The sequence below is a fragment of the Diospyros lotus genome, chromosome 11, assembly GCF_014633365.1.
Source record: "Diospyros lotus cultivar Yz01 chromosome 11, ASM1463336v1, whole genome shotgun sequence".
Lineage (NCBI taxonomy): Eukaryota > Viridiplantae > Streptophyta > Magnoliopsida > Ericales > Ebenaceae > Diospyros > Diospyros lotus.
The window spans coordinates 6,939,910-6,964,702 of NC_068348.1; the positions used below are offsets into that span (position 1 = coordinate 6,939,910).

Sequence of the window (24,793 nt, forward strand, 5' to 3'; positions counted from 1 at the left end):
ACGGAACGTTTTTGGGTTAGTGTTATAATTTTAAATTTTTTTTTTGTGGTTGTTTTGTAATTTCAAAAAAATAAAATAAAATAAGTATTTTTGATTTAAAAATATTTTTTTACCTACGAATAAAGATATTTTTTATTTTTAATTTTTTTTAAATTTATTCAAAATATTATGAAATTTATGTTTATTTTTAAGTTAGATAATTTTTTTATATTTTTTTCTTTATATATTTCTCTCGTATTTTCGTTTATTATATTTTTAAAAAATTAATAATTTTTAATTTTTATTTGGTATTATATCTATTTTTTGTATTCATTTTCGTGCAACCTAGCCACTTAAAGTAAGAAAAAATCTTCTACTTTAAATCAAATCAACTAAATTAAATCTATTTATTATTGCTAAAAATACAATAATAGAAACTGTTGGTCCCTTAAGATATGGCCACTTAAGAGGGAGCGAATTAAGTGTTTAAAATTTTTCTCTCTTTTAATGAATATTTTTTATTAATAATTATTTAAAAATATATATTTGATAAATATAATAAATTATATTTGAGATTAATAATTAATGCAAGTCACAAAATATAACAAGAATAAATAATATGAGATACAACACAATTTATAATGGTTCGGTATTTTCAAACACACATAATCCACTCTCTCAAAATTTAACCACCCTTGGTGTTCCATTAAATCAAAATCATCAAAGTTTCCATACTATCACATCTTAAAAACTAGATATACACTTAGATTACATACAATTGGTTTTAGGCAACCACTACACTAAGGTTTTTTTCCTACCTTATCTTGGAAACTAGATTTTAATAGTTCTAGGAAACCTATACAATCCACAATGATAATTTAAATGTTATAGATAATTTGTCCACATTTGGACACAAATAAGCAATTAAGAACAAATTATACAAAATAATAATATTTAAATAAAAAAATAAATTTGTAACTTCGAATAGAGAAGTTCGGATTTATCGTAGAAGATTTGAAGAATTTTTCTTCTCTTGCCTTGTGGCTCTTTGGTGAATGTGCAATAATATTTCAAGAGTCTCGAATTGCTTAGATGCTTTGCTTGAGAGAATTTAAGAGCTTTGGAGTACTTTGGATATGCAATGGAAACATTTGGATTCTCAAAAAATGAGTTTTGAGGGTATTTATAACCATTTTGGACACTTTTCCAACTGTCAAAAATCTGACCATTATAGCAAGAAAACTTAGTATAATTTAAAATTAATATGTGCACTCAAATATTTAAGAGGGCTTGTAGATTAGTTAGTAAGAGAAGGCTTGGACAAATAAAAGGTCTTGGGTTTCAAATACAAGCACGTGCACCTAGTTGTTAAAATACTTTTTGAGATATATATGATATAAAAATATTATTATATAAATTAATCTAAAATATATTTAAAAGATATTTTTAATAAAAAATAATATTTTTGACAATACATATGATATATAAAAAAATATTTAATAAATTAATATTAAAAATATTTTTAATAAAAAATAATATTTTTGATAATACATATGCAATGAAAAATATTTTATAAATTAATCTAAAAATATTTAAAAATATTTTTAACAAGAAATAATATTTTTGGTAATACATATGTTATGAAAAAAAATATTTTATAAATTAATAAAAAATAATTCGGTACTACAATTAATATATTCAAGAAAAATACTATTTTTGTTAATCACCAAAAATACTATAATTTGTATATATTAAAAATTTATTTTTTGTTAATCATCAAAACTTAATTAATATGAGCAAGTTGGCTCAACAAAAACTTTTTTGAAATGTTGCCAAAATTATAATAATAGAAACTTCTTTGGAATGAGAAAAATCGTCGTCTAAAGCCAAGTGAGATGTTGCTCCGAAAGTAGAAAAATTAAAAAGGCTCTCTTGAAAGGAAGGTTTCCCAAGAGAAAAAAAGTTGCAAAAGGGTTGTGAAATCCTTGCTGATGGGGCCCTCGGAGAGGAAGCGTCTCTTAGAGAGAGATAGATCTCTCGAAAAGGCAGCGTCTCTCGAAAAGATACAACTAGCTCTGCGCCCAGATTCAATAGACGACTTTCAGAGGAAGTCTGAAACACCTCTCAGAGAGGAATCAATCGGCTTCCGAAAAAAGAATAGGTCTCTTAAGAAAATGTGCTTCAAGGGCCTCAGAGAGAACATGGATTCTCTCGAAGGGACAAAGATGACCTTCGCTCAGCTTCTAGAAGAACTGTAGCATGAGACAAATATTAGAAAGCTTGTAGGAAGGATCTTCTGCAAAGACCCTGGTCAAGTCAGTATGAGAAAAAAGAAAAGCTTGCAGAAAGAAATGTAAAGGGTTTCGAAAAAGAAAATTTGAGAGAATCAAGATTCGGTTACCAGATGTTCAGATCCAGTCAATCGTGTTGTGTCTGGTCTTTTATAAGAGTACATGTCTCAATAATTGATTGGTACATGTGTGCAATGTTTTACTGGCCTCTCAAAGAGCCTCTTCCGAGAGGCTTTCTAAGAGAGCCTATTAGCAGCTCTCGAAAGGCTCTCAAAAGCTCTATTTTCGAGATAACTCTCTCGATGAGAACTTTCTCGGAGAAAGAGAAGGGTACGACACTATCAAAATTGTCACAATTTAAAGTTATAAATAATAGAATTTGTATTTATATTTATTTGAATAGATGATAAAATTATATTTATAAAATTATATTTTTATTTGATTAAATAATAATTTTTTTATATTAAAAATTAATTTACAAAACAATTTTTATATTATTTTTGTATTTCTTCTTATTTTCATTTTTTTTATTTTTAAAAAATATCATTTTTCATTTCTGTTGTCTTATAATCTAGTGAATAGATATTCATTAGATATTTGTTAGTCAATGAATATGAAAATAAATTATTAAATACATTATTTGAGGAGTATGAATATGAGAAAAGAAATTATGGATATTAAAAATAGGATTTATAATATATTGGGATCTTAAAATGGATATTTCATCCATATTCCATATATATAATAATATATTGCTACTCATAAATACAAAGGTCCAGTTAGAACCAGTTGAGTTTGAGATTAGGATAAATTAATGGGCTAATAAAATTACAGCTAAATAAAGATAAAAGATAGATACTATAATAAAAAGTGAGTCAATTTAGAAGCATCATGCTACTTGTACATTAAATGCTACTTGTACATTAAAAGTTATAATTTGAGCTACATAGGCTTTGAGTTATATACACGTGTAAAAAGGACTAGGATACCTCTCGCGCTCAATGTCTTGAGTAAAAAATATTTTAGTCATGCACCTCATTATTTTACCGTCTTGGATAAAGAATATTTTTGTCCTTTTAATTATATTGTGTAGCTCAACTCCGCCTGGGGATATTATCCACTGCCGGTCCCAAGTCCGGATAAAGGAGGAGGGTTGTGTTAGGTAGCCGACAGCCAACGTAAAACTTAGTCGGAACCAAAACATGAACTCTAGATAAATTATGAAAAATCATTTGGGCATGGGCATAACCCTTCATAGCGACGCGCTATACTGCCCCTGTGTAGTGACAAGTGAGCTAGAGCCGCTGCATCGGCGCCCGGATGTAGTGATAAATGAGCAAGGGTTCTCGTATTTGCTTGGACGAATATGGGTAAAGAAGCTAGTCCAAAATCAAAATCAAAACCAAAATCAAAATCAAAAACAAAATCAAATTCAAAGTCAAGGCCAAAAACAAAATCAAATCCAAAGTCAAGGCCAAAAACAAAATCACAGATTAAGGATTGGATCATGGAACATTAACAGGCAAAGCTATGGAAGTGGTGGATGTGATGATTAGGAGAAAAATTAATATTATGTGCCTTCAAGAGACGAGATGGGTAGGGAAAAAAGCAAAAACTTTATCAGAAACTGGATATAAAATATGGTACACAGGAACTGATCGAGCGAAAAATGGAGTGGAGATTATTATGGATAAAAGCTTAATAGATGAGGTAGTGGATGTAAAGAGAATAGGGGATAGGATTATTATGGTGAAAATTAGTCTAGGAAGAACGACTATGAATATCTTTAGTACATATGCACCACAAGCGGGGTTAAGTGATGAGATAAAAGCAAAATTCTGGGAGGACCTAGAGGGACTCATACAAATGATACCAAGAGGAGAGAAAGTGATTATAGGAGGTGACTTAAATGGGCACGTGGGTAGAGACGGAAATGGATATAGCGAGGTACATGGAAGGTATGGATTCGGGGAAATTAATAATGAGGGTAAATCTATCCTAGATTTTGCTATGACATATGGGCTCATTATAACCAATACTAGGTTTAAAAAACGGGACGAACACTTAATCACATATAAAAATATCACCTCAAGCACCCAAATAGATTACTTCCTCATGAGACAAGAGGATCGGTTATGTTGTAGGGATTGTAAGGTGATACCGGGAGAGTGTTTGACTACTCAACATAGACTTCTAGTACTTGACGTCCAAGTAAGAAATTGGAAGAGAAAAAATCACATAAAACAAAATCCAAGAATTAGATGGTGGAATTTAAAAGGGGAGAAACAACTAATCTTCAAAAAAAAATTAAGGGGTAGAAGGGAATGGAATGGAGAAAGACAGACAAACCAAATGTGGAAAGAAATGGCTAATACTCTGAGAAGCACGACAAAGGTAGTCCTTGGAGAGACAAATGGTAGAGCCCTTAACCTTAAGGAGTCTTGGTGGTGGAATAAAGAAGTACAATTGAAAATTAAAAATAAGAAAACTTGTTATAAGGCGGTATATCAATGCAACAATGAAGAAAATCAAAAAAATTATAAAAAAGCAAAAAAGGCAGCAAAAAGAGCTGTTAATGAAGCAAGGTCAAAAGTATATGAGAATCTATATAAACGACTTGATACAAAAGATGAAGAAAGGGATATATATAAATTAGCTAAAGCAAGAGAAAGAAAAACACGGGATTTAAATCAAGTGAAATGCATAAAAGATGACAATCAAAATGTTTTAGTAAATGAGGGAGCGATTAAGGAGAGATGGAAGGAGTATTTCACAAAATTATTCAATGATGGTGGTGACACAAGAGTTAGGTTGGGACATCTTAGTAACTCCGAAGGGAATGTGAGCTACACATTCTATCGACGCATAAGTTCAAATGAAATAAGGCAAGCATTAAAAAAGATGAAAAATCATAAAGCAGTGAGACCAGATAATATACTAATAGAAGCATGGAAATGCATGGTAGAAGAGGGCATCTCCTGGCTAACGCAACTATTTAACGTCATCCTTAAATCAAAAAAGATGCCAGATGAGTGGAGGAGGAGTATTTTGGTTCCTATATACAAGAACAAAGGAGATGTTCAAAATTGTGAAAATTATAGAGGAATTAAGTTAATGAGTCATACCATGAAACTCTGGGAGAGAGTAATAGAGCAGAGGCTCAGAAAGAAAACAAAAGTGTCAGAAAATCAGTTTAGTTTCATGCCTGGTAGGTCAACAATGGAAGCTATATATTTACTGAGGCGTCTAATGGGAAGGTATCGAGATCATCAGAAGGATCTACATATGGTGTTTATAGATCTAGAAAAGGCCTATGATAGGGTTCCTAGAGAAGTATTATGGAGGGTTTTAGAGAAGAAAGGAGTCAAAATAGCCTATATACAAGCCCTTAAGGACATGTATCATGGTGTAGAGACAAGGGTCAGAACATGTGGAGGGGATACTGAATCATTTACAACTACAATAGGACTGCATCAAGGTTCTGCACTAAGTCCATACTTATTTGCCCTAGTAATAGATGAACTCACTAAAGATATTCAGACAGATGTGCCATGGTGTATGCTATTTGCAGACGACATAGTGTTGGTGGATGAAACAAAAGAAGGAGTGAACACTAAGCTTGAGTTGTGGAGAAACAATTTAGAATCTAAGGGATTTAAATTAAATAGAAAGAAAATAGAATATATGGAATGTAAATTTAGTAAAAATGCAAGAGTGGATGATGTTATAATAAAATTAGAAGACCAAATCTTACAAAGAAAAGACTATTTTCGATATTTGGGATCAGTGATTCAAAAAGATGGAGAAATCCACGAGGATGTCGCACATAGAATTAAGGCAGGTTAGCTAAAATGGAGAAATGCATCAGGGGTATTATGTGATGGTAAAATCCTATTAAAATTGAAAGGAAAATTTTATAGGACAACTATAAGACCAGTCTTGCTGTATGGCTCAGAATGTTGGGCAGTCAAATACCAACATGAGCAAAAGTCGAGTGTAGCCGAGATGAGGATGTTAAGATGGATATGCGGACATACAAGAAAGGATAAAATTAGAAATGAAGTTATTCGTAATAAGGTAGGAGTAGTGCCAATCGAGGAGAAGATGAGAGAGACTAGACTAAGATGGTTTGGTCATGTGAGAATGAGACTAAGAGACGCTCCTATGAGGAGAGTTGATGAAATGGAACAATTAGTCACAAAAAGAGGTAGAGGTAGACCCAAAAAGACTTTGGGATAGACATTAAAATTTGATATAAAATATATGGATCTAAATGAGGATATGACAAAAGACAGAAATACATGAAAGTCTAGAATTCATGTAGCCGACCCCACATAATGAGATAAAGGCTGGATATGTTATTGTGTTATTGTTGTAATTATATTGTGTAGCTCAAAGTGTAATTTAAGAAGTACGAATAATATTTTTCATTTGAGAAAGACAATGTCGACGTCTTGATTTGTCTTTTTATAAATTGTGTTAAATAAAATATTCTTTTCTTATGTATTTTGTTTAAAAGAAAAAAATAATTAAATATGTTAATAAAAATGCCATTTTATTTTATGAGGTTTGTTTTTCTAAGCGACAACAAGAACCATTGCTTGAGTGTGGTGCTGTGATGCGTTCTACTTTGGTTGTCTTCTAAAAATGTTCTTTATATATGCCGTGTGTTTGTTTCCTTTCCCATTTATATAATAATGCAAAAATAATAGTACCCGTGACCGTGAGCACTGAGATATTGCCCTATGTTTAGCACTGTTGACTCAACATTCCACAATGCCCTATGCTTTTTGCCTTCCCCTTAGCTTATAATTTCTTCTTCACATTTTAAGTTATTTGTCTAAATTCAACCCTTTAACCACCACAAATTTTGTCAAACCCTAGATAGTAATAAATTTTGGTGAGTAATTCCCAGCCCAATGTCTTCACTCCTTACGCAACACTAGTAGTTCCCAAAAGGTGAAAATGAAATCACCCCACAATAGAGATGCAATGTGTGTGTGTGTGTGTGTGTGTGTGAGAGAGAGAGAGAGAGAGAGAGAGAGAGAGAGAGAGATGAATAGCAACAAAACCAAGCTCAAACGCTTATTACCTATTAACGAAATAACAGTTTAATGTCATGGCTAAACACAATATATATATATATATATGGGTTTGTGTCGAAACAAATTAAAACCCCTTGTCCACCAACCCTATTCTTCCTTCTTTTTCACGGCGGACGGCTAACTAAGGAGGTAACTACATCGACTCTGCACAGTGGGCATCTCCTTTGGGATTCATACTGAAAACAAAACAAAAGAGAAATGGTGATCTTTACTCTGCCAATTATTTTGCTTATTTGTCACTGCAGTGGGGCTGGGGCTGGAACCTTCGATAGCAAGCTTATTCAGCATTAGTCCAAGAAAGGCACAATTCTACAAACCCGAATGCTGGTCCACCACTCTGTTTTGCAATCAGCAACACGATGACGAGATAAATTAGAAATGTGGGAAAGAAAGAAGAATGCCAAAGGGCTGCATGATACAGCAAATGTGCGCAAACATAACTTCTGGCCAAGGAAAACCTGCATTGCTAACCTGGATATACATGGCGGCGTCACTTTACACTTCAATCAATTTTTGCTTCCCAAAATTCAAGTATCCCCTTCTCTTCCGTCTCCATCCTCCTCCCGGCCACACGCAGTATTTAGCCGTTGTTGCAACTAAAAGCAGGCAGGCAAGTTATGGTTACTATTACCAGGCATCTTGATACATTCATTATCAAAGATATTAATAATCTGCGTGATTACTTATTAAAACCAAGTCGAGATTGTAATGTTGTATTGAGAGATGTCCTAAATTGATAACCAAGCTCAAAAATAAGCAACCATTACCACATACTGCAGATTATTAAGCAGTAAGCAGTCACAAGGACTCACTTGTATGTATTTCAGTTTTTCAGTAGTCAACTCGTCAGTCAAGTTAAGCATCCTGCAATGAGGAGACAGAGGAGAGAGGGCATTGAGTAAGCTTCCATTTAAAGTTACAACAGGATTCAACACAAATGCTTCACTGTTGTTTGTAACTTCTGTATGCTAACCTCGCTTGAAGCTCAGAGATCTTGATAAGCAATAAACGCTCCCTTTCAGAAGCTGCTGATTCAACCTGTCAAGAAATAACAAGAAGAAACATCTAAGATTATTCATGGCATTTCAGTCCAACCAGCAACATAAAAGATAATTATGAAGGCCGATTAAGATAACAGGTTTGTTTAGAATTGATAATGAACCATAAAGTAAGAATATCTGCCCATCTGGGTGAAACATACACACACGATAATGGAAATGGGAAAATCTTAAGTCAACCAATAAAATTAACATTTCTACGATAAATTTCTCATTTCACTGTAAGGGCAGAACTTTGTAAGAATCACAGTAGAGGAAGGAAAAACCATAAACAATATCAGATGGCATATACTATGAGGAGATGACATAAAAGACAAAATAAATTAAGCATGGTATGCAATGATGTATCAGAAAATATAAAAGAACACGGGTAGCTGTTTCATCAAACATGTACCAATTACAAGAGACAGCACATGAATAGTTTAGAAATTGACCACCAAAATTTTAAGAACCATGGACCTGAGGAATTACCACCAACACTGAGACCTAAATATATAGATGACCCTATTCTCTTTTCCTCCAATCTCAAGGGAAAAAATGGCATGGTAACTCCACATTTGACCAGAGAGTTAATAAAGGATTAACAATTATGCATATAAGTAGAGAAACAAGATGGCATATGATGAAAAATTCTTCCAAAGAACAAAGTTTTAGCACTGAACTCAACTTAAGACCAAAGTTCATCAAGGAAAGTGTACTTACACTCCCATTGTTTTCTGAACTGCGAGGTAATGGGGGTAACTTTCCATTTTGAGAAGCTGACAAACAGCAGGATAATTTACTCATGAGGAAAAAAAAGGTATGGAACAATATTACTTGTTAAGAAACTCTTTGACTATGTACACACATTAAAAACAAGTTGGGTCAAATCTTCTCCTTACCCTCTGGTACCTCACTTGGTTGTAAGCTATTCAACAAGTTCATAATGAGATCCTGGTATTACAATAGAAACTACAGTAAGAAAGTCAACAGTTCTAAAATTTAAGAGTTTTGAGATTACTTCAAAATCACATTTCAGAATATATAATAAATTGCAAACAATCCTGCCTGACCTGTTGAATTGACGTCTGCTGAAAAAGGTTCTGAAGATGAGGCATGAGAATTGATGCAGGTATGTTACTGTTGCTCATTTCTTTGGGCGATAGACCTACAGGCTGAAAAAGAAATATTATAGCTCTTCATTGGTACTGGGGACATTAAACAATATCCTCCATTAATAGTAACTGAGTTAAAGAACTATGGCTAAGTACTTGGAAAGAGAAAAAAGCCATGCCACTTCCTTCTATTTATATACAAAAAATCCTTCCATGTCTCTCTCTAATGACATACACGTGTTACCATGCCTGTGCAATGTCCATGAAATGATAATTCATTGAACATATATTTTCTATTCTGCCAGCAACATCATATAATTTTCAGGAACTAATACAAATTAAGAAGACAAAGTTGGTTCACTGATCAAAATTACAGATTTTAGCTGGACTAAAATGAATCATTCAAGAAATGTGAGATCAGTCAACAAACCACTTGTTTGGACTCTACTATCCAGTCTCCAACACTAGCAGATTTCCTTAGTGGTGAACCCTAGAAATCACAGGAATCCAAAATCAGGAGCTAGACATCCATAATGAGTAATTTTAGAAAATCAATTCAACATCAGTCACTCACCTGTGAAGTTCGTCGAGGAACTGTACATAATGGAATATCCTATAAAGACAAAGTTAGGTTAGCCAAGGTCATTTATAAACCAAAAGTATCAAAAGAACAGGTCTGCACCTTTACAAGATCAACATTTTCTGAAGTTACAGAAAACCGGCCTTTTATTTGCACCAGATTAGCCTTTGACTTGTCATCCAGTGAATCCCTGAACCCTATTGATGAAAAACAAAAAGTATAAATACACACTTCTTAACAGATTAAAAGCTTTCAGGAAACACATTGCAGAAAACAAATGCTCTCCACAAGCAATACCACTTGAACTGTCAAAATAATAGTGGAAGAGAGGTGGTTGTATGTCTTCATTTCAAATCAGACCAGTTTTTTTTACCTCCTGAAGATTTTATGGGAGCTGATAAACTGTTTGCTGAAGCTCGGTTAGGAAGCATCAATGGACCACTAAAACTGGGTGCTTTTCGCACCTCACGTAGGGGTCGTTCTGTTAATGATTGGCTTTCATTTTCACACCTGATAAAAAATAAAACGTTGCCCTTACTGATAATTTAATGGAGGCTGAAGCATAAAACAATCAATTGATAAAGCTACTGCAGTTTCAAGTAATGAAATTATTTCCGGACCAACATTACTTGGATCTGATAAATAAATGATTTATATTAATGAACTGATCTTTGCATCAGAACATCAGAATAACAGCCAGGATAGCATTTCTTAACCTATTTAGAAATTAAGCATGAAAGGGAAAAGTTCATCTCAACTTGCATAAGTTTGAAGAACATTTCTCCCAGCAAAATTTCAAACAATTGCAACATGCATGGACAGATAAAACAAGTAATGAACTTGGATGATAACCTTTCAAAGAAACGCCCCTTTTCTGACATTGAATGACTTAACACAATGCCAGGTGTGAGTGGCCCACTCTGGGTTTGGCGACTTTTTCCAGTTGCAGTTTTAGTCTTGGCTTGTACTGCTCCGTCCTCCTCCAAGGTTAATGGTGACAGCTCAGTTCTTGAGCCATTTTTCTCCAGACCAATTTTCCCTTGAAAATCAGACTCTCCTAAATTACTTTCTGGCACTTTTCCCTTATTGTTTGAGCCCTCAGCTAGGGAAAATCCATCACTACTTGTTTTTTCACTGACACAACAGTAAGTTACAAAGATAAAAGTCAATTGAAACCAAGTTTAATATGGGTAAAACCAAAGAGCAAATAAACAACAAAAATCCAGCACATCTACCAGCAACAAGCAAATTAAGATCAAGTTTAAACCACTATAATTCAGTAAAATCATAAACCAAGAATCAAAAGATACCAGCAAAAAGAACTAGCATGGAGAATATTGAAAAACAAGAAGAAAAGGATTTGCAGAAATAAAATTGTACCAAGTATAAATTGAAGAGTAACAAAATCAAATAGGTGCTCAATAGAAATTTACAGTTTACAGATTGAGTAGGTCAACAAAAATATGAAGTCGAGTCAAATTATTTGGGATCTAGTATAAGTTAGTGTTAAAGAATATGGATAAGAATAAAGAAGTCTTTCAAGCTAAGGAGTCTTTCAAGACAAGAAGACTTGGAGATAATTAGAATTTAGCCTTTTATTTATTTGTTTTATCTTTTTGTTTTATCACTTTTATCTCTTTGTTGTACATTTAAATAGTGTTGTAATCTAGTCCTAGAAATAAGAAAATCTAGATAATAGGGATGTAATCTAGGAGAATTCTTAGGGTATCTTTTGTATAAATATTTTTGCTCATATCAATAAAATTATATGGGAATTACCGCTTCTCTTTCTCCTTTTTCTACATGGTATCAAAGCCTCGTTAATAGGCTGATACAGTAAACCCTAGGGCCTTCACTGCTTTGTTCGAGTGCCTTCATTGCACCAGTGAGAAGAACCCTAAAAACCCTTTTTTTTTTCTCTCTCTCATCACCGCTTTTGTCCAAGTCAGAATACTACTATCCGGCCACCGTCTACCTGCACCACCACTACCATTGGGTTCGTCATCATCAAATCAGCCAACCACCAAAGACGCGCCACCGACGGAGCCCTCACGCGCCCCCACGCACCGTAGTCCAGCTCGCCTCTGACCTCACGTGTCGGCGCATCCGCCACCCTTTCACCTCTAGCTACTCCAGATTTGACCTTTGACATTTGTTTAGCCCATCCTTGGTGTCTAAATTCTTGTGTCGTTTGTGTCGTTTCTCCTTGGAAGCCATGTCAGAAACCTCGGTCAATCACTCCTCAACTCTAACCATCACCACCGGGGACGGAATTTCAGTGGATTAGTCCTCCTTTCTTGGTGACTTACCAGCAATTCATCAGTCCTATTGATTGGATGGTTGAAATTTCCTTCAATGGTCTCAGTTGATCAAGACTCTACTCAAAGGACGAGAGAAAGGCAATCATCTCACCGACAATTCCCCAGCAAAAGAAGATCCCATCTTTAACGCTTGGGATGTCAAAGATTCACACATCATGTCATGGTTGTGGAGTGCGATGTAGCCTGAAATCAGCTGGAACTTTATGTTCCTCAGCACTGCCCGAGAGATTTGGGAGACTCTTCAGCAAACTTACTCAAAGGTCAAAGATGCCTCAGTGATCTTTGATGTTAAAATAAAGATTAATGCTACAAAACAAGGTCAATTGTCGGTCACAGAGTATTACAATCTGATGAAAGGCCTATGGTTGGACCTTGACCAATATCAAGCTATTAAGATGGTATGCAAAGAAGACATTTCCACCCTCAACCGAATCCTTGAAAGAGACCAGATAGAGGAGTTCCTAGCAAGCCTAAATCCCGAGTTTGATCAAGTTCGTATACAAGTTCTTGATAAAGATAATCTGCCTAATTTAAATGAGTTATTTGCTATTGTAAGGAGTAAAGAAAATAGGAGAGGTGCTATGCCTAGTGGATCTAACATGGAAGGGTCAACACTCCTATCCAATACTACGGTTTAGGAGGAAAAACATGGAAACCACTAGCAGCCCGAACCAAGGCTTCCAGACGTGAAGGACAATGGTGCATTTACTGCAGCAAGCCCCAACACACCAGAGAGACATGCTTCAAGTTACATGGGAAGGAGGCAGTTCTCAACTGAATTGGTGGGTTTCAAAATATGAGGACTCAAGGTAATCCACTAAACTATTCACAAAGCTATCTTTCAAACAAGAAGCAAGAGAGAGAATCAGAAAAAGGAAGAAATAACTAGTTCTGGAGTAGATTTCAACCAGCTCAATAAAGAGGAGATAAACAAGTTGAAGGAGTTCCTAAAGACCATCCAAGATGGAGGTGCATCCTGCTTTATTGCACAGCAAGGTAAACAAGTGTATTTTACTCCTTTTTTTGCCTCCAATACTGATAGGAATAACACATGGATCTTGGATTCAAGAGCTACTGACCATATGACACCCAATTTCCATGTTTTTGAGACCTATGAGCCTTTCGAAACAATCAAACGAATCACTAATGCGAATGGGACCTCCATTCCCATTAAAGGAATAGGCAAAGTGATTTTTGACCCATATTTATCAATAAATCAGGTACTCTATGTACTAGATTTAACCCTAAGCCTTATCTCCATAAAACAACTCACAAAATATCTCAATTGCAATGTTGTTTTCTCTCAATATGGGTGTAAATTTCAGGCCATGAACACAGGGAGTACGATTGGTGTGGCTAAAGAGCAACACGGGCTGTACATCCTACAAAGGAGGAGTTCTTTGCCTAAAGAAGACAACCTGCAGGCAGCCTACTCAACCCAAAATTCAGCATCTAATCGAGCTACAATTTGGCTTCACCATCTCCGTCTAGGTCATCCTCCTTTTAGTCTATTGAAGGGAATGTTCCCTACTTTATTTAAAACTCTTGATTCTAACAACTTTCAATGTGATGTGTGTGTTATGGAAAAATATCATAGATCTTCTTATCCCATTAGCAATAAACTTTCATCAAAGCCATTTTCTTTAATTCATTCAGATGTTTGGGGTCCTTAAAAAATACCAAACTATTCAGGAGCAAAGTGGTTTGTTTCTTTTATAGATGATTGATCCCGAATGTGTTGGATTTTTCTTTTAAAAGATAAGACTAGCATTGAGACTGTTCTACCATATTTTTACAAAATGATCCGCACTCAATTTGGAACTCCAATTAAAAAATTTAGGACATATAATGCAAAGGATTATTTCAATGCTCAGTTACATCATTTTTTCCAAAATGCGGGGATAGTCCATGAATCTTCATGCATAGACACTCCACAACAAAATTGAGTGGCTAAAAGGAAGATGAGACATCTCCTTAACGTCACTCGAGCCCTTCTTCATTATCACAATGTTCCTAAATATCTATGAGGGAAGGCTGTTTTGACAGCCGTTTATGTAATTAATAGGGTCCCATGTTCTTAATAATCAAAGTACATTCTGATGTTCTACCCTTGTGTTTAGTTTTGATGATGAAAAACAATACCTTGTTTTATCCCTAAGTCATGAGTCAAGTCTATGGTTTTCAACAAAAATCAATTTCAAGTGCTTTGTTAAAATGAAAACCAAAAAGATTTATGATTTTCTATATTAGTTGGAGATTTGCAAAGTCAAATATTTAGTCTTAAAAGAATCTCTTAAAATGTTTTTCAAATTAGTTTTGAAGTCGTTGGTCAACATAGAGCTAAAATTGTTTTAAGGCAAAAGACCAACTTGAACATAAATGTGTTTAATGAAAATCCAATCTTAAGTATGGAAAATCATTTATGTTAATCTCATACTCAAAATAAGCTTTCATATTTTGAAACGTGCATAAAAGGTTTTGGCTTGAAACTTAATCGTATGAAAAATCCTTTAGTTCATGCATCATGTCTTGAAACTCGTTTTGATAACATTTCAATATTTTTTCTAAGTCTGGAAGACTAGCACCTTATAAGAAGACATATATGAAAATGTTTCATTTTTAGAAAACTAACTCTCAGTAATTCAATAGCTAACATTCATTAGTGATAAAATGATTTTTAACGAATTTTTCAAGAAATAGAAAGTGTATATCTTGGAGGTGGTAAAATCGCAAAATCCTAAGTTCCTACTAAAATCCAAATTCTACTTTTTTATTCTTATGGATTTTGATTTTTTTGATATTTTTATTGAATCCAAATGGGGGATACTTTCTTATTTACATTTATGTATTAAAGTAAATGGAAGGTAAAATATAAATTAAACAAAATGAGGACATATGTTGTAATGTTTTCAAAATTCATTCTGTTGAAAATCTCCCTCATCTGTCGACTGTGTGCTTCAATCTGTCAACTATGCATAAGGATAGTCGACTATACTTATTCAGTCTGTCGACTATATCTTGCATCTGTCAACTATTTTTGCATCTGTCGACTATCAAGTAAGGATAGTCGACTATGGCTTTTCATCTGTCGACCATTTTTGTTCTTTAAATTCAAAATTCTCTTCATATTTTATCATCTGTCGATTATGCTTTTGTGTCTGTCGACTATGAAAAATTTGTGTTATAAGATAGTCGACTATGCGTTTTTATCTGTTGACTATGTCTTGTTTTATTTGTAAAAAATAGTCGACTAAGCTTTTTCTTCTGTCGACTATATCTTTTGCAGAAAGCTTCAAACGGCTAGTTTTTCAAACTCCAACGGTCACAAACGGCTACATTTCTCTTCAATCTTGTGAGAAGTTTATAAATACAAGTCATGGATGATCAAGAAAAGGCAAATGGACGGGAATGAATTAATTTGAGCTTACTGTTACTCTCGTTTGTATTTACAGTGATTGTGCTTCAATTTTTTCTCTTCAAGGCTTTGATTTTAACTTGTATTAATTCATTCAAGCCTTGTTTTTATTGTGAGAGAACTTGTAACTAAGAGTGCCAACTCTTAGCATCTCGTTTACATTTGTATCACTCTTATTTTCCTAGCTTTGTGCTAGAAGACTTGCTCGTTAAAGCAAGTGGCTATAATTCCTAGCTAGGTGCTAGAGGGCTTGCTTGTACAAGCAAGAGATTGTAATTCCTAGTCTTGGACTAGAGGACCTACTTGGTTTAAGTAGGGGGTTTTAGTGGATGGTTTGAAAAATCCTTAGTGAGGAGCTAAGGTAGTGGATTAGGCTTGGTTAAGCCGAACCACTATAAATCCTTGTGTTTTCTTATGCTTGTGTTCTTTGATACATTTATTTTTCCAAGCATTTCATTATTCCTCACTCGGTTCTCATATTTGTCTTTGTTCATTTGTCATTTTTATGGTTTACGCTTTAAAACTCTTAAAACCTCAATCTGTATCAAAAAGTTTTATTTTTTAAGTTCTATCAATTAAGTTTTTAAAATAACCAATTCACCCCCCCTCTTGGTGTGTGCCATAGCACCTACCCATTCTAACACATTCCAATGTATAACCGATTTTTACTCGAACCTAAAGTTGCATTCTCCTTTGCCTCTCAAAGTTTTTGGATGTGTATGCTTTGTTCACATACCTAAGATTCATCGGGACAAACTAGACCCTAGAGCAAAAAGGTGTGTTCATCGGATATTCTCCAACCCAAAAGGACTATAAGTGTTACAACCCTACTACACGAAAAATCTATGCTTCTAAAGATGTTACCTTCATTGAGTCTTTGACTCTCAACCTAAGGGGGAGGATAATCAATCTGAAACCAATCTGGACAGCCTGTTCTCCCTTCCAGAAACAACTACCGATGCTGTCCATCACCTCTCGAAGCCATCCCAACCTTCCTCTCCTCAGTTCACTCCGTCAACAGCCTCTTCATTTCATCCAAAGGAGCCTGAACCAGCAAACCAGCAGCTGCATTCTTTTGACAGGTACAAAGGATCCCCCTATGTGTACAAGAGAAGACAGCCTAGCGATGGTCCACAGCCCACACCAATTGCAGCCCCAGATTCAAGCATGGAAGAAAACCTAGGTTGCATGGCAACGGACATGGGAGACGTTTCTGATAGGAAACGGAGAAACGACATTTTCCCAAAAAAGTTGGAAACAAAAATGCGGGATAAACGGTAAATTTTAAAAATATAGGGATTTTTTTTTATAAAAATAATTTTTAATATAGAAGATTATAAAAAATTATTTAAACATAATACAAACAAACATAAACAATAAACATAAGTCCCATAATGCATTCAAACAAACATAAACATAAAATCTACAATACATTCAAATAACCATCAACAATATTTAAAAAGTTCATGTTATAAATTAGCATTTGCTTCCCATTTTTAATCAATTAAGTTTAAAGGCAGTTGAGTTTGGTTCATGTTCATGAATCCTTGCAAGCATGGACATGGAGACCAGCTAATTTCTTTTGGCATATCTTAATTCTGTAACCATTGCTTCTTGTGGTGTCCTGTTTATTTATCAATTGGAACTGCTAACTGATGGTAATGTGATTAGTAATGATGCCTTTGTCTACAACATTTAAGGGTTGTATCCATAGTTGAATAGCTGCTATTTCCTTGCCACATTTAGGCTGCTCGTTTTATTGATTCTTCCTTGATTATTTTTTTCCAAGTTTTTCTGAACCATGCTTATTGATATATACATCATTGTGATCTTAGAGGGTGATCATCACTTAGGGGCAACAAAAAGCAGGATGTCATTTCTAAGTTTTAATCCTTCTATTGATGTGAGCATAAACAACTTGAACAGATTCAACCCCTAGAGTAGGGAACTCAAAATTCAAGTCGAGTCTTTGATGAATGAACTCGATAATCTGATTCAATAGATAGGACCCCTACTTATACAAGTTTCTATGTTATCTAATCCTAGAAGTTAGGAGCTAATATACAACAGAATTTTAGAATACAATAAGATAAGAAAACTATTATCTCTGCTTCTATCTACTCCTATTATTTTTCCTAATTTTTAGGAACTTATCTTTCTGCATCTTATCTTCTTTTCCTAATCGACTAGAGACCTATCTTCATCTGTTGCATCGGCTTCTTATCTGCTTCAACTCCCGTGACTTCCTCATAAGCTGGGACTCTCCAACACAACTAAACATTAAAACACACACAGAGGGATACCTTTTGGGTGAAAGGTATAGAGAGAGAGCAGGTGGTGAGAGGGCTGAGAAGGACTGGATATCGCTGACGAATGAGCCGGCACCGAAAGCGAAGGGGCTGAGAAGGACTGGATATCGCTGACGAATGAGCCGGCACCGAAAGCAAAGGATTGGATATCGCTGACGAATGAGCCGGCACCGAAAGCAAAGGACTGGATATCGCTGACGAATGAGCCGGCACCGAAAGCAAAGGACTGGATATCGCTGACGAATGAGCCGGCACCGAAAGCAAAGGACTGGATATCGCTGACGAATGAGCCGGCACCGAAAGCGAAGGGGCTGAGAAGGACTGGATATCGCTGACGAATGAGCCGGCACCGAAAGCAAAGGACTGGATATCGCTGACGAATGAGCCGGCACCGAAAGCAAAGGACTGGATATCGCTGACGAATGAGCCGGCACCGAAAGCGAAGGGGCCGAGAAGGAATGACCGGTGGCGAGAAAAAAAGGAACTCGAACCGAGGGAGCACTGGAGCAGACAACGGAGGGCCAAGAAGGATTGGAAGCAGACGATGGCGCTAGAAGAAATCGGTGGAGGAAAAAGAGAGTGAAAAAGGAAGGAGGCAGAGCTTTTGTAGGGATTTGTGCCTCTAATGGGCAGCACTCGTCGGAAATGTGTTTCCGACCAAGTTTTAAAAATTCTGAAACAACCCATAATTTTTCAAAAATTACACAAACGGCCCGAAAAACTTTTCGGTCTGTTTTTCACATTTCCGAAACTGGAAACGGTTCGGAAACGCCAAAACGGCATCTTCGAGCTATTTCTGTGCTTCACAAAAGAACACATACCTGGAGAAACAAATACAAACCAGCCAGAACTAGAATTTACTAATTTGGACCTTCCAATAGCAATTCGAAAAGGAATTAGAAATTGCTATCATCGTCTTTCTCCTACCCACAAAAGCTTCTTAACATCCCTACATTCTATTGTTATTCCAAAATTAGTGGAAAAGGCACTAAAGGATCCAAATTGGAAGGAAGCCATGTTAGAAGAGATGAAGGCTTTTCACAAGAACCAAACGTGGGAATTAATGTCTCAACCAAATGGAGTTAGACCTATGGGTTGTAGGTGAATCTTCAATCTAAATTATAAAGCTAATGGTAAACTTGAAAGATACAAGGCAAGGTTAGTTGTCCAGGGCTACACTTAATCCTATGGGATTGATTACCTTGAGACATTTGCCCCAGTAGCCAAGATAACAACTGTTTGAGTACTCATATCATTAGCAACTAATTTAGGGTGGAAGTTGCAACAATTAGATGTTAAAAATACATTTTTACATGGGGATTTAAAGGAAGAGGTGTTCATGGAATTACTTCCAGGTTTTTCATAAAACAAAGTAGGACAGGTGTGTAGGTTGAAGAAGGCATTATATGGACTCAAACAGTCCCCATGAGCCTGGTTTGGGTGATTTTCTATAGCAATGAATACTATGGAGTACCATCAAAGCTGAGGGAACCACACTCTCTTCATCAAACATACAGGAAATAAGGTAATCGCTTTATTGGTTTATGTTGATGATATTGTTGTGACAGGTAATGATGAAGTTGAACAAGAAGGCCTAAAACAAAAGCTTGCTAAGGAATTCGAAATTAAGGACCTTGGAAGACTAAAATACTTCTTAGGGATTGAGGTAGCCTACTCGAAAATAGAGATATATCTCAGCATAAGTACACACTTGACTTATTGGTTGAGACCGGCCTGTTAGGAGGAAAATGATCACAGATTCCAATAGATCTAAACATCAAGTTGCTGGAAAATCAATCTGGAGAAGCAATAGATAAATGGTAGTTCCAAAGATTGGTGGGTAAATTGATATACCTCTCACATACTAGGCCAGACATAACATTTGGAGTCAGCCTAGTAAGTCAATTCATGCATACTTCCAATGAGGAACACACGCAGGCAATAAGAAGAATTTTTCATTATCAAAAGGCTACACTAAGAAAAGGTATATTGTTTGCACCAAGAGCTAATCTAAAGGTTCAAGATTGCACAGATGTAGATTATGGAGGCTCTCTAGTGGATAAATGGTCCACAATTGGATTGTGTGTTCTTAGGGGGTGATTTGGTGTCTTGAGGAGTAAAAAACAAGGGATGGTAGCAAGATCAAGTGCTGAGATTGAATTCAGGGCTATGGTCCTTGGTGTGTGTGAACTTTTGTAGCTAAAGATAATTCTTGAAGACTTAAAGATTCAAATACAACACCCCATTGAGCTATTATGTGATAACCAATCAGCAATAAATATTGCCCATAACCCGGTACAACATGACTGAATCAAGCACATTGAGATTGACAAGCATTTTATTAAAGAAAAATTGGAATCTGAATTGCTACATATCTCCTATGTCTCATCTAATCAACAAGTGGTAGACATCCTTACTAAAGGATTTCCCATTAAGCGCTTTGAAGAGCTAGTAAGCAAGTGAGGAATGGTAAATATCCATTCACTAGCTTGAGGGGGAGTGTTGAAGAATAAAACAACAACAACATATCCAGACTTTATCCCACTTGTTGAAGAATATGGATAAAAATAAAGAAGTCTTTCAAGCCAGGGAGTCTTTCAAAACAAGAAGACTTGGAGATAATTAGATAATTAGAAATTAGTGTTTTATTTATCTGTTTTATCTTTTTGTTTTATCGCTTTTATCTCTTTGTTGTACGTTTAAATAGTGTTGTAATCTAGTCCTAGATATAAGGAAATCTAGATAATAGGGTACACATCTAAGAGAATTCTTAGGGTATCTCTTGTATAAATATTTTTGCTCATATCAATAAAATTATATGGGAATACCGCTTCCCTTTCTCCTTTCTCTACAATTAGCAATCATCAACTTACTCAAATGTAATATGTAGAAGATATGGCTACATATTACAGCTCTTTGTCTTTGTGTGTGTGTGTGTAAAAGAAGCTATCGAGTGGGGAAAACATTGTACAAAAGAGAACCCTATAAACTACTTAAAGGATAAATCATAAGGAAAGCACTAAAAGATTGTAACAGGAAAGGAATAGCCTCCCTAACTCACAAAAAAAGGGAGGGGGAAGCAAGGATGTTTCCCTTCAGAGAAAAGTCCTCAAAAACTCTCAAATTCCTTCCCTCCAAATGTGCCCAAAACACAACAAAAGCCTTTGGTGTCTGGTCAAAAGACTTTGGTTTCTCTCCTTAATCTTTTGCTCAATCACCTTCTCCCAAAATATTCGTCTATAAATTTCATAATTGAACAGCCCCTTTTTTCTTGTAATAGGGTGCTAGAGTGTGCTTTCTCCACTCATTGGCACCCTCTTTGATACAAGGATAACGGTAAATAATTTCTTTTAACGATGCCCTCTTCTCACATGCATTTCTATGCTTCTATTGTACATTATTCGACCCAATTGCTTTATCATCCTCTTATCTTTTTCTTAAGTTGCTTTACTTTCTTTGAACAACTACGGTCTATATAACATGCAATTCTATCTTCTTTGGAGTCACTAAGATATCTGAACATAATATTTGTTATTTCAAATTCATTGAATAATTTTGAGAAATACTCCTTTCATCCCTTTTTGATTACCCTCTCATTTAGCAATACTTATTTTTTTCTATAAAAAAGAAATCCTTTGTTTTACTCTCTTGCTTTAGCGAACTTTATATATATGTATCTTTCCTCTTCTGTGTTGTCAAATTAGTGGTACAAATTTTCATAAGCTTCTGATTCTACTTCACTGATTGCATTCTTTGCTTTCTTTGAACCAAAATGTACCTCTTCATGTTTTCTTCGTTGCAGCATGTATGTAAAGTCTTGTAACAAGACTCTTGGTTTTTATTCTTCTTGCCCCTCTTCTTTCTGGTTTTTCCCTTCTAATCTCCTAGAATAGTTTTTTCCATGTTTTGAATAACAATAGCGATCTCAATCCACATTAGGTTAGCCTCACTTACTATATTTCAATCTCTCCTGCCACACACTTTTTCCTTGAAAATAACTTGCTTTCCACCTTTTAAATTCCAACATTTAATTCTTGGCTTTATTTTTTTTAATTATTCTTGCTCCATTTTTGATATGGATGAAGAATCAGAAGCTAATCTCAATTGGTTAGGCACTCACCTGGAACAATGTGACAATCCTTACAATATAATATAAGCGACCCTACTCTCTGTTAAGAAAGTAGTCTGCCTATAGAGGAGAGACACACACACACACACTTTTACATATTTTGATTAGCTTATCTATTGAAAGAACATCCACAAACACAAACAAGCATAATACTGAAAAGCTAAAAATTTTGAAAATCAATTTATAAATTCAAATGTAAAGGTAATATAATATTATTTCATTAATCATATAATATTCTGCAACAAAGCTAAAAAATATGCAAAATAGGCAATATATTATTTGTAAGAAATAGATAAAATCAAAAGTCAAAAAATTACGTCCCCAAGGGTCACTCAAGTGGTGACCCGCACTTCATGGCAAGCATGAGGTTGTGGGTTCTAACCTTCTCATGCCCCTTGGTCTGTACAATTCCAGTTATTTTCTATGTAACCAAGGTTGTTAAAATCGAGATTTTAAGTGGAATCATAAGAGAGTTCATAAAATCATATCGATTTTACGAAAAATTAAAAATACTCTTTAATTTATGTAAATATATGTTTATAATAACATATTCCTTATTATAAATGAAATATATGTACTATTTCAAAATTAGTTCATCTATCAATTTCAAAAATACTAAATAATATGAAATTTCTAAATATTAAATCCATCATTTATCATCAATTCATCATTCATCCACCCATAATCAAAATTTCAAACAATAAACATTACCATCATCATCAACAAACTTTGTTAAAAATAAATAAAAATACCAACTCATAAAAATAACAAATATTATTAAACTTCTACATTATGTCATTACACTAATTAAGTTACTAATACCAAAGAGGTATATCTATTTCTTGTTAATCATCAATCTTAATATAAAATTAAACTCACCCATAATTTGATTGTGACATATTTAAGATTAATTCTTTGAATCTGCACCTACTTGTACGTGTAGATAACATCACAAATGAGAATGTACACACACATGCACAGTCGCACAGCACACTCACTCAGCACATCAATTGGATGCAACACAGACCTCAGCATAACACACACACAACAATTGATAATCGGACTTAGCAAAACATAGTCACTCTCACTCACGACTCACTCACATACTTGGGTTGGGTTTGATTCTTTGAACTTTCAAGGTGAATGAACGAAGAAGAAACGCCAAAACAAGATCGATAGCGATTAGGGTTTGTAGGACGACACAACAAACGGATGCAACAAGCACACAAACACAACACCATTTAGGGTTTGTAGAAGAACCAAAATAGGAGATTGATAATGATTGTATATATATATATATATATATGTTGGTTAGAGACAAAAATATTTGTCTCTAATCTCGAAATTGTGGGCAAGACTAAACTCGTAAACTCGGACCTGTAAATTCATGAATCGAGTTTAATTATATAAAAATCCAATCTTACAAGCGAGTTGAATCGTTTTATGCCTCATGACTCGTAAACTCGTACGAGTTGACTTGCGATTTTAACAACAATGTATGTAACAACAAACAAGGAAAGGAAAAGTGACCAAGTCTCATCATTGTGAAATTAGCTGACACATTTTACACTATCCAGCAAGTTAGACCATTAGACTTGCCATGTGCCATGTTTTGACACATATTTGACATGTCCAATGAGCATTTCTATCAAATATGTGCCCAAAATAGTGCCCATTTTGAAGTGTGCATACTTCATAGCAAGATACACATCACTAGGGATTATTCCATATAGGTTCATAAATCCATCTCACTAGAGACCAACATCACATAATCCTTTTGCATGAATTATCTGAACCACCAATATGAACACCTTAATGGAAATTACTAGAATTTCTGATAATTAAATCAATTTAATGTGAAAATGAGTCGTGACTTGACAATAATTGATATTTCAAGAATACAATGACCCAAGAAGTACATGAAGACAAATAATTGGCATTGAGAAAACAATTACCTCCAAATAAATTCATTCGTAGAAATTGATGTCCTCAAATCAGATCTCGAACACGATGCATCCTGTCATTTATTGCAATTGATTATATATCAAATGTCCTTTATGTGGCAAGACCTTCAAAGGACTAGTTATCTAAATAGATTATTGGGAAGTATTGACTCTGCATAAGTGGATACTTCTAAAGAAAAACAAATATTTGCAAAGATAAAATATTCAATGACCTTATTGTTAACAACTGGTTTTGTGCTTTCATCTTCTTCCCTGGTTTCTTGTATTTCATCATCATCTTGCAGCTGCCAAAATAGCAGAACGCAGTTCACATTTATCGTCCAAGACGGTTAAGAAGTAAACTACAAAAGATCATTATATGCATATAAAGTAGTTGACATATCTCTCTTGACTGAAGTTTTTGACATTTACCAATGATGCTTGGACTTTCAAATCGTCAATGTCAAAATTCCAGGCACTAACACCTCGCTGGTACTCACTCTGGTAAGAACAAGTGACAAGTTATAACCAAGATAGACAGAGTATGAAAAAGAAACAATTTTTCCAAT

At 34.8% G+C, this 24,793-nt stretch overlaps 1 protein-coding gene across 2 annotated transcripts in view; it reads right to left on the bottom strand.

Annotated features, from left to right (window-relative positions):
* Positions 1–7,330: 7,330 nt before the first annotated feature.
* Positions 7,331–24,793, bottom strand: part of LOC127813004 (serine/threonine-protein kinase BLUS1-like) — a 56,179-nt gene continuing 38,716 nt past the window's right edge. Inside the window, exons 9-23 of one of the 2 annotated variants that reach the window (XM_052353652.1) lie at positions 24,657–24,725; positions 24,458–24,529; positions 24,237–24,298; positions 10,960–11,241; positions 10,481–10,617; positions 10,210–10,304; positions 10,102–10,140; positions 9,958–10,017; positions 9,486–9,587; positions 9,315–9,366; positions 9,136–9,191; positions 8,349–8,413; positions 8,188–8,239; positions 7,847–7,971; positions 7,331–7,712 (exon numbers count right to left, since the gene is read on the bottom strand). In XM_052353652.1, coding sequence (XP_052209612.1) covers positions 7,903–7,971; positions 8,188–8,239; positions 8,349–8,413; positions 9,136–9,191; positions 9,315–9,366; positions 9,486–9,587; positions 9,958–10,017; positions 10,102–10,140; positions 10,210–10,304; positions 10,481–10,617; positions 10,960–11,241; positions 24,237–24,298; positions 24,458–24,529; positions 24,657–24,725 — 1,212 coding nt within the window. In that variant the 3' untranslated portion in view covers positions 7,331–7,712; positions 7,847–7,902. Of the gene's footprint in view, positions 7,713–7,846; positions 7,972–8,187; positions 8,240–8,348; positions 8,414–9,135; positions 9,192–9,280; positions 9,367–9,485; positions 9,588–9,957; positions 10,018–10,101; positions 10,141–10,209; positions 10,305–10,480; positions 10,618–10,959; positions 11,242–24,236; positions 24,299–24,457; positions 24,530–24,656; positions 24,726–24,793 lie in introns of those variants that run through there. The other variant, XM_052353653.1, reaches the window with a different exon arrangement.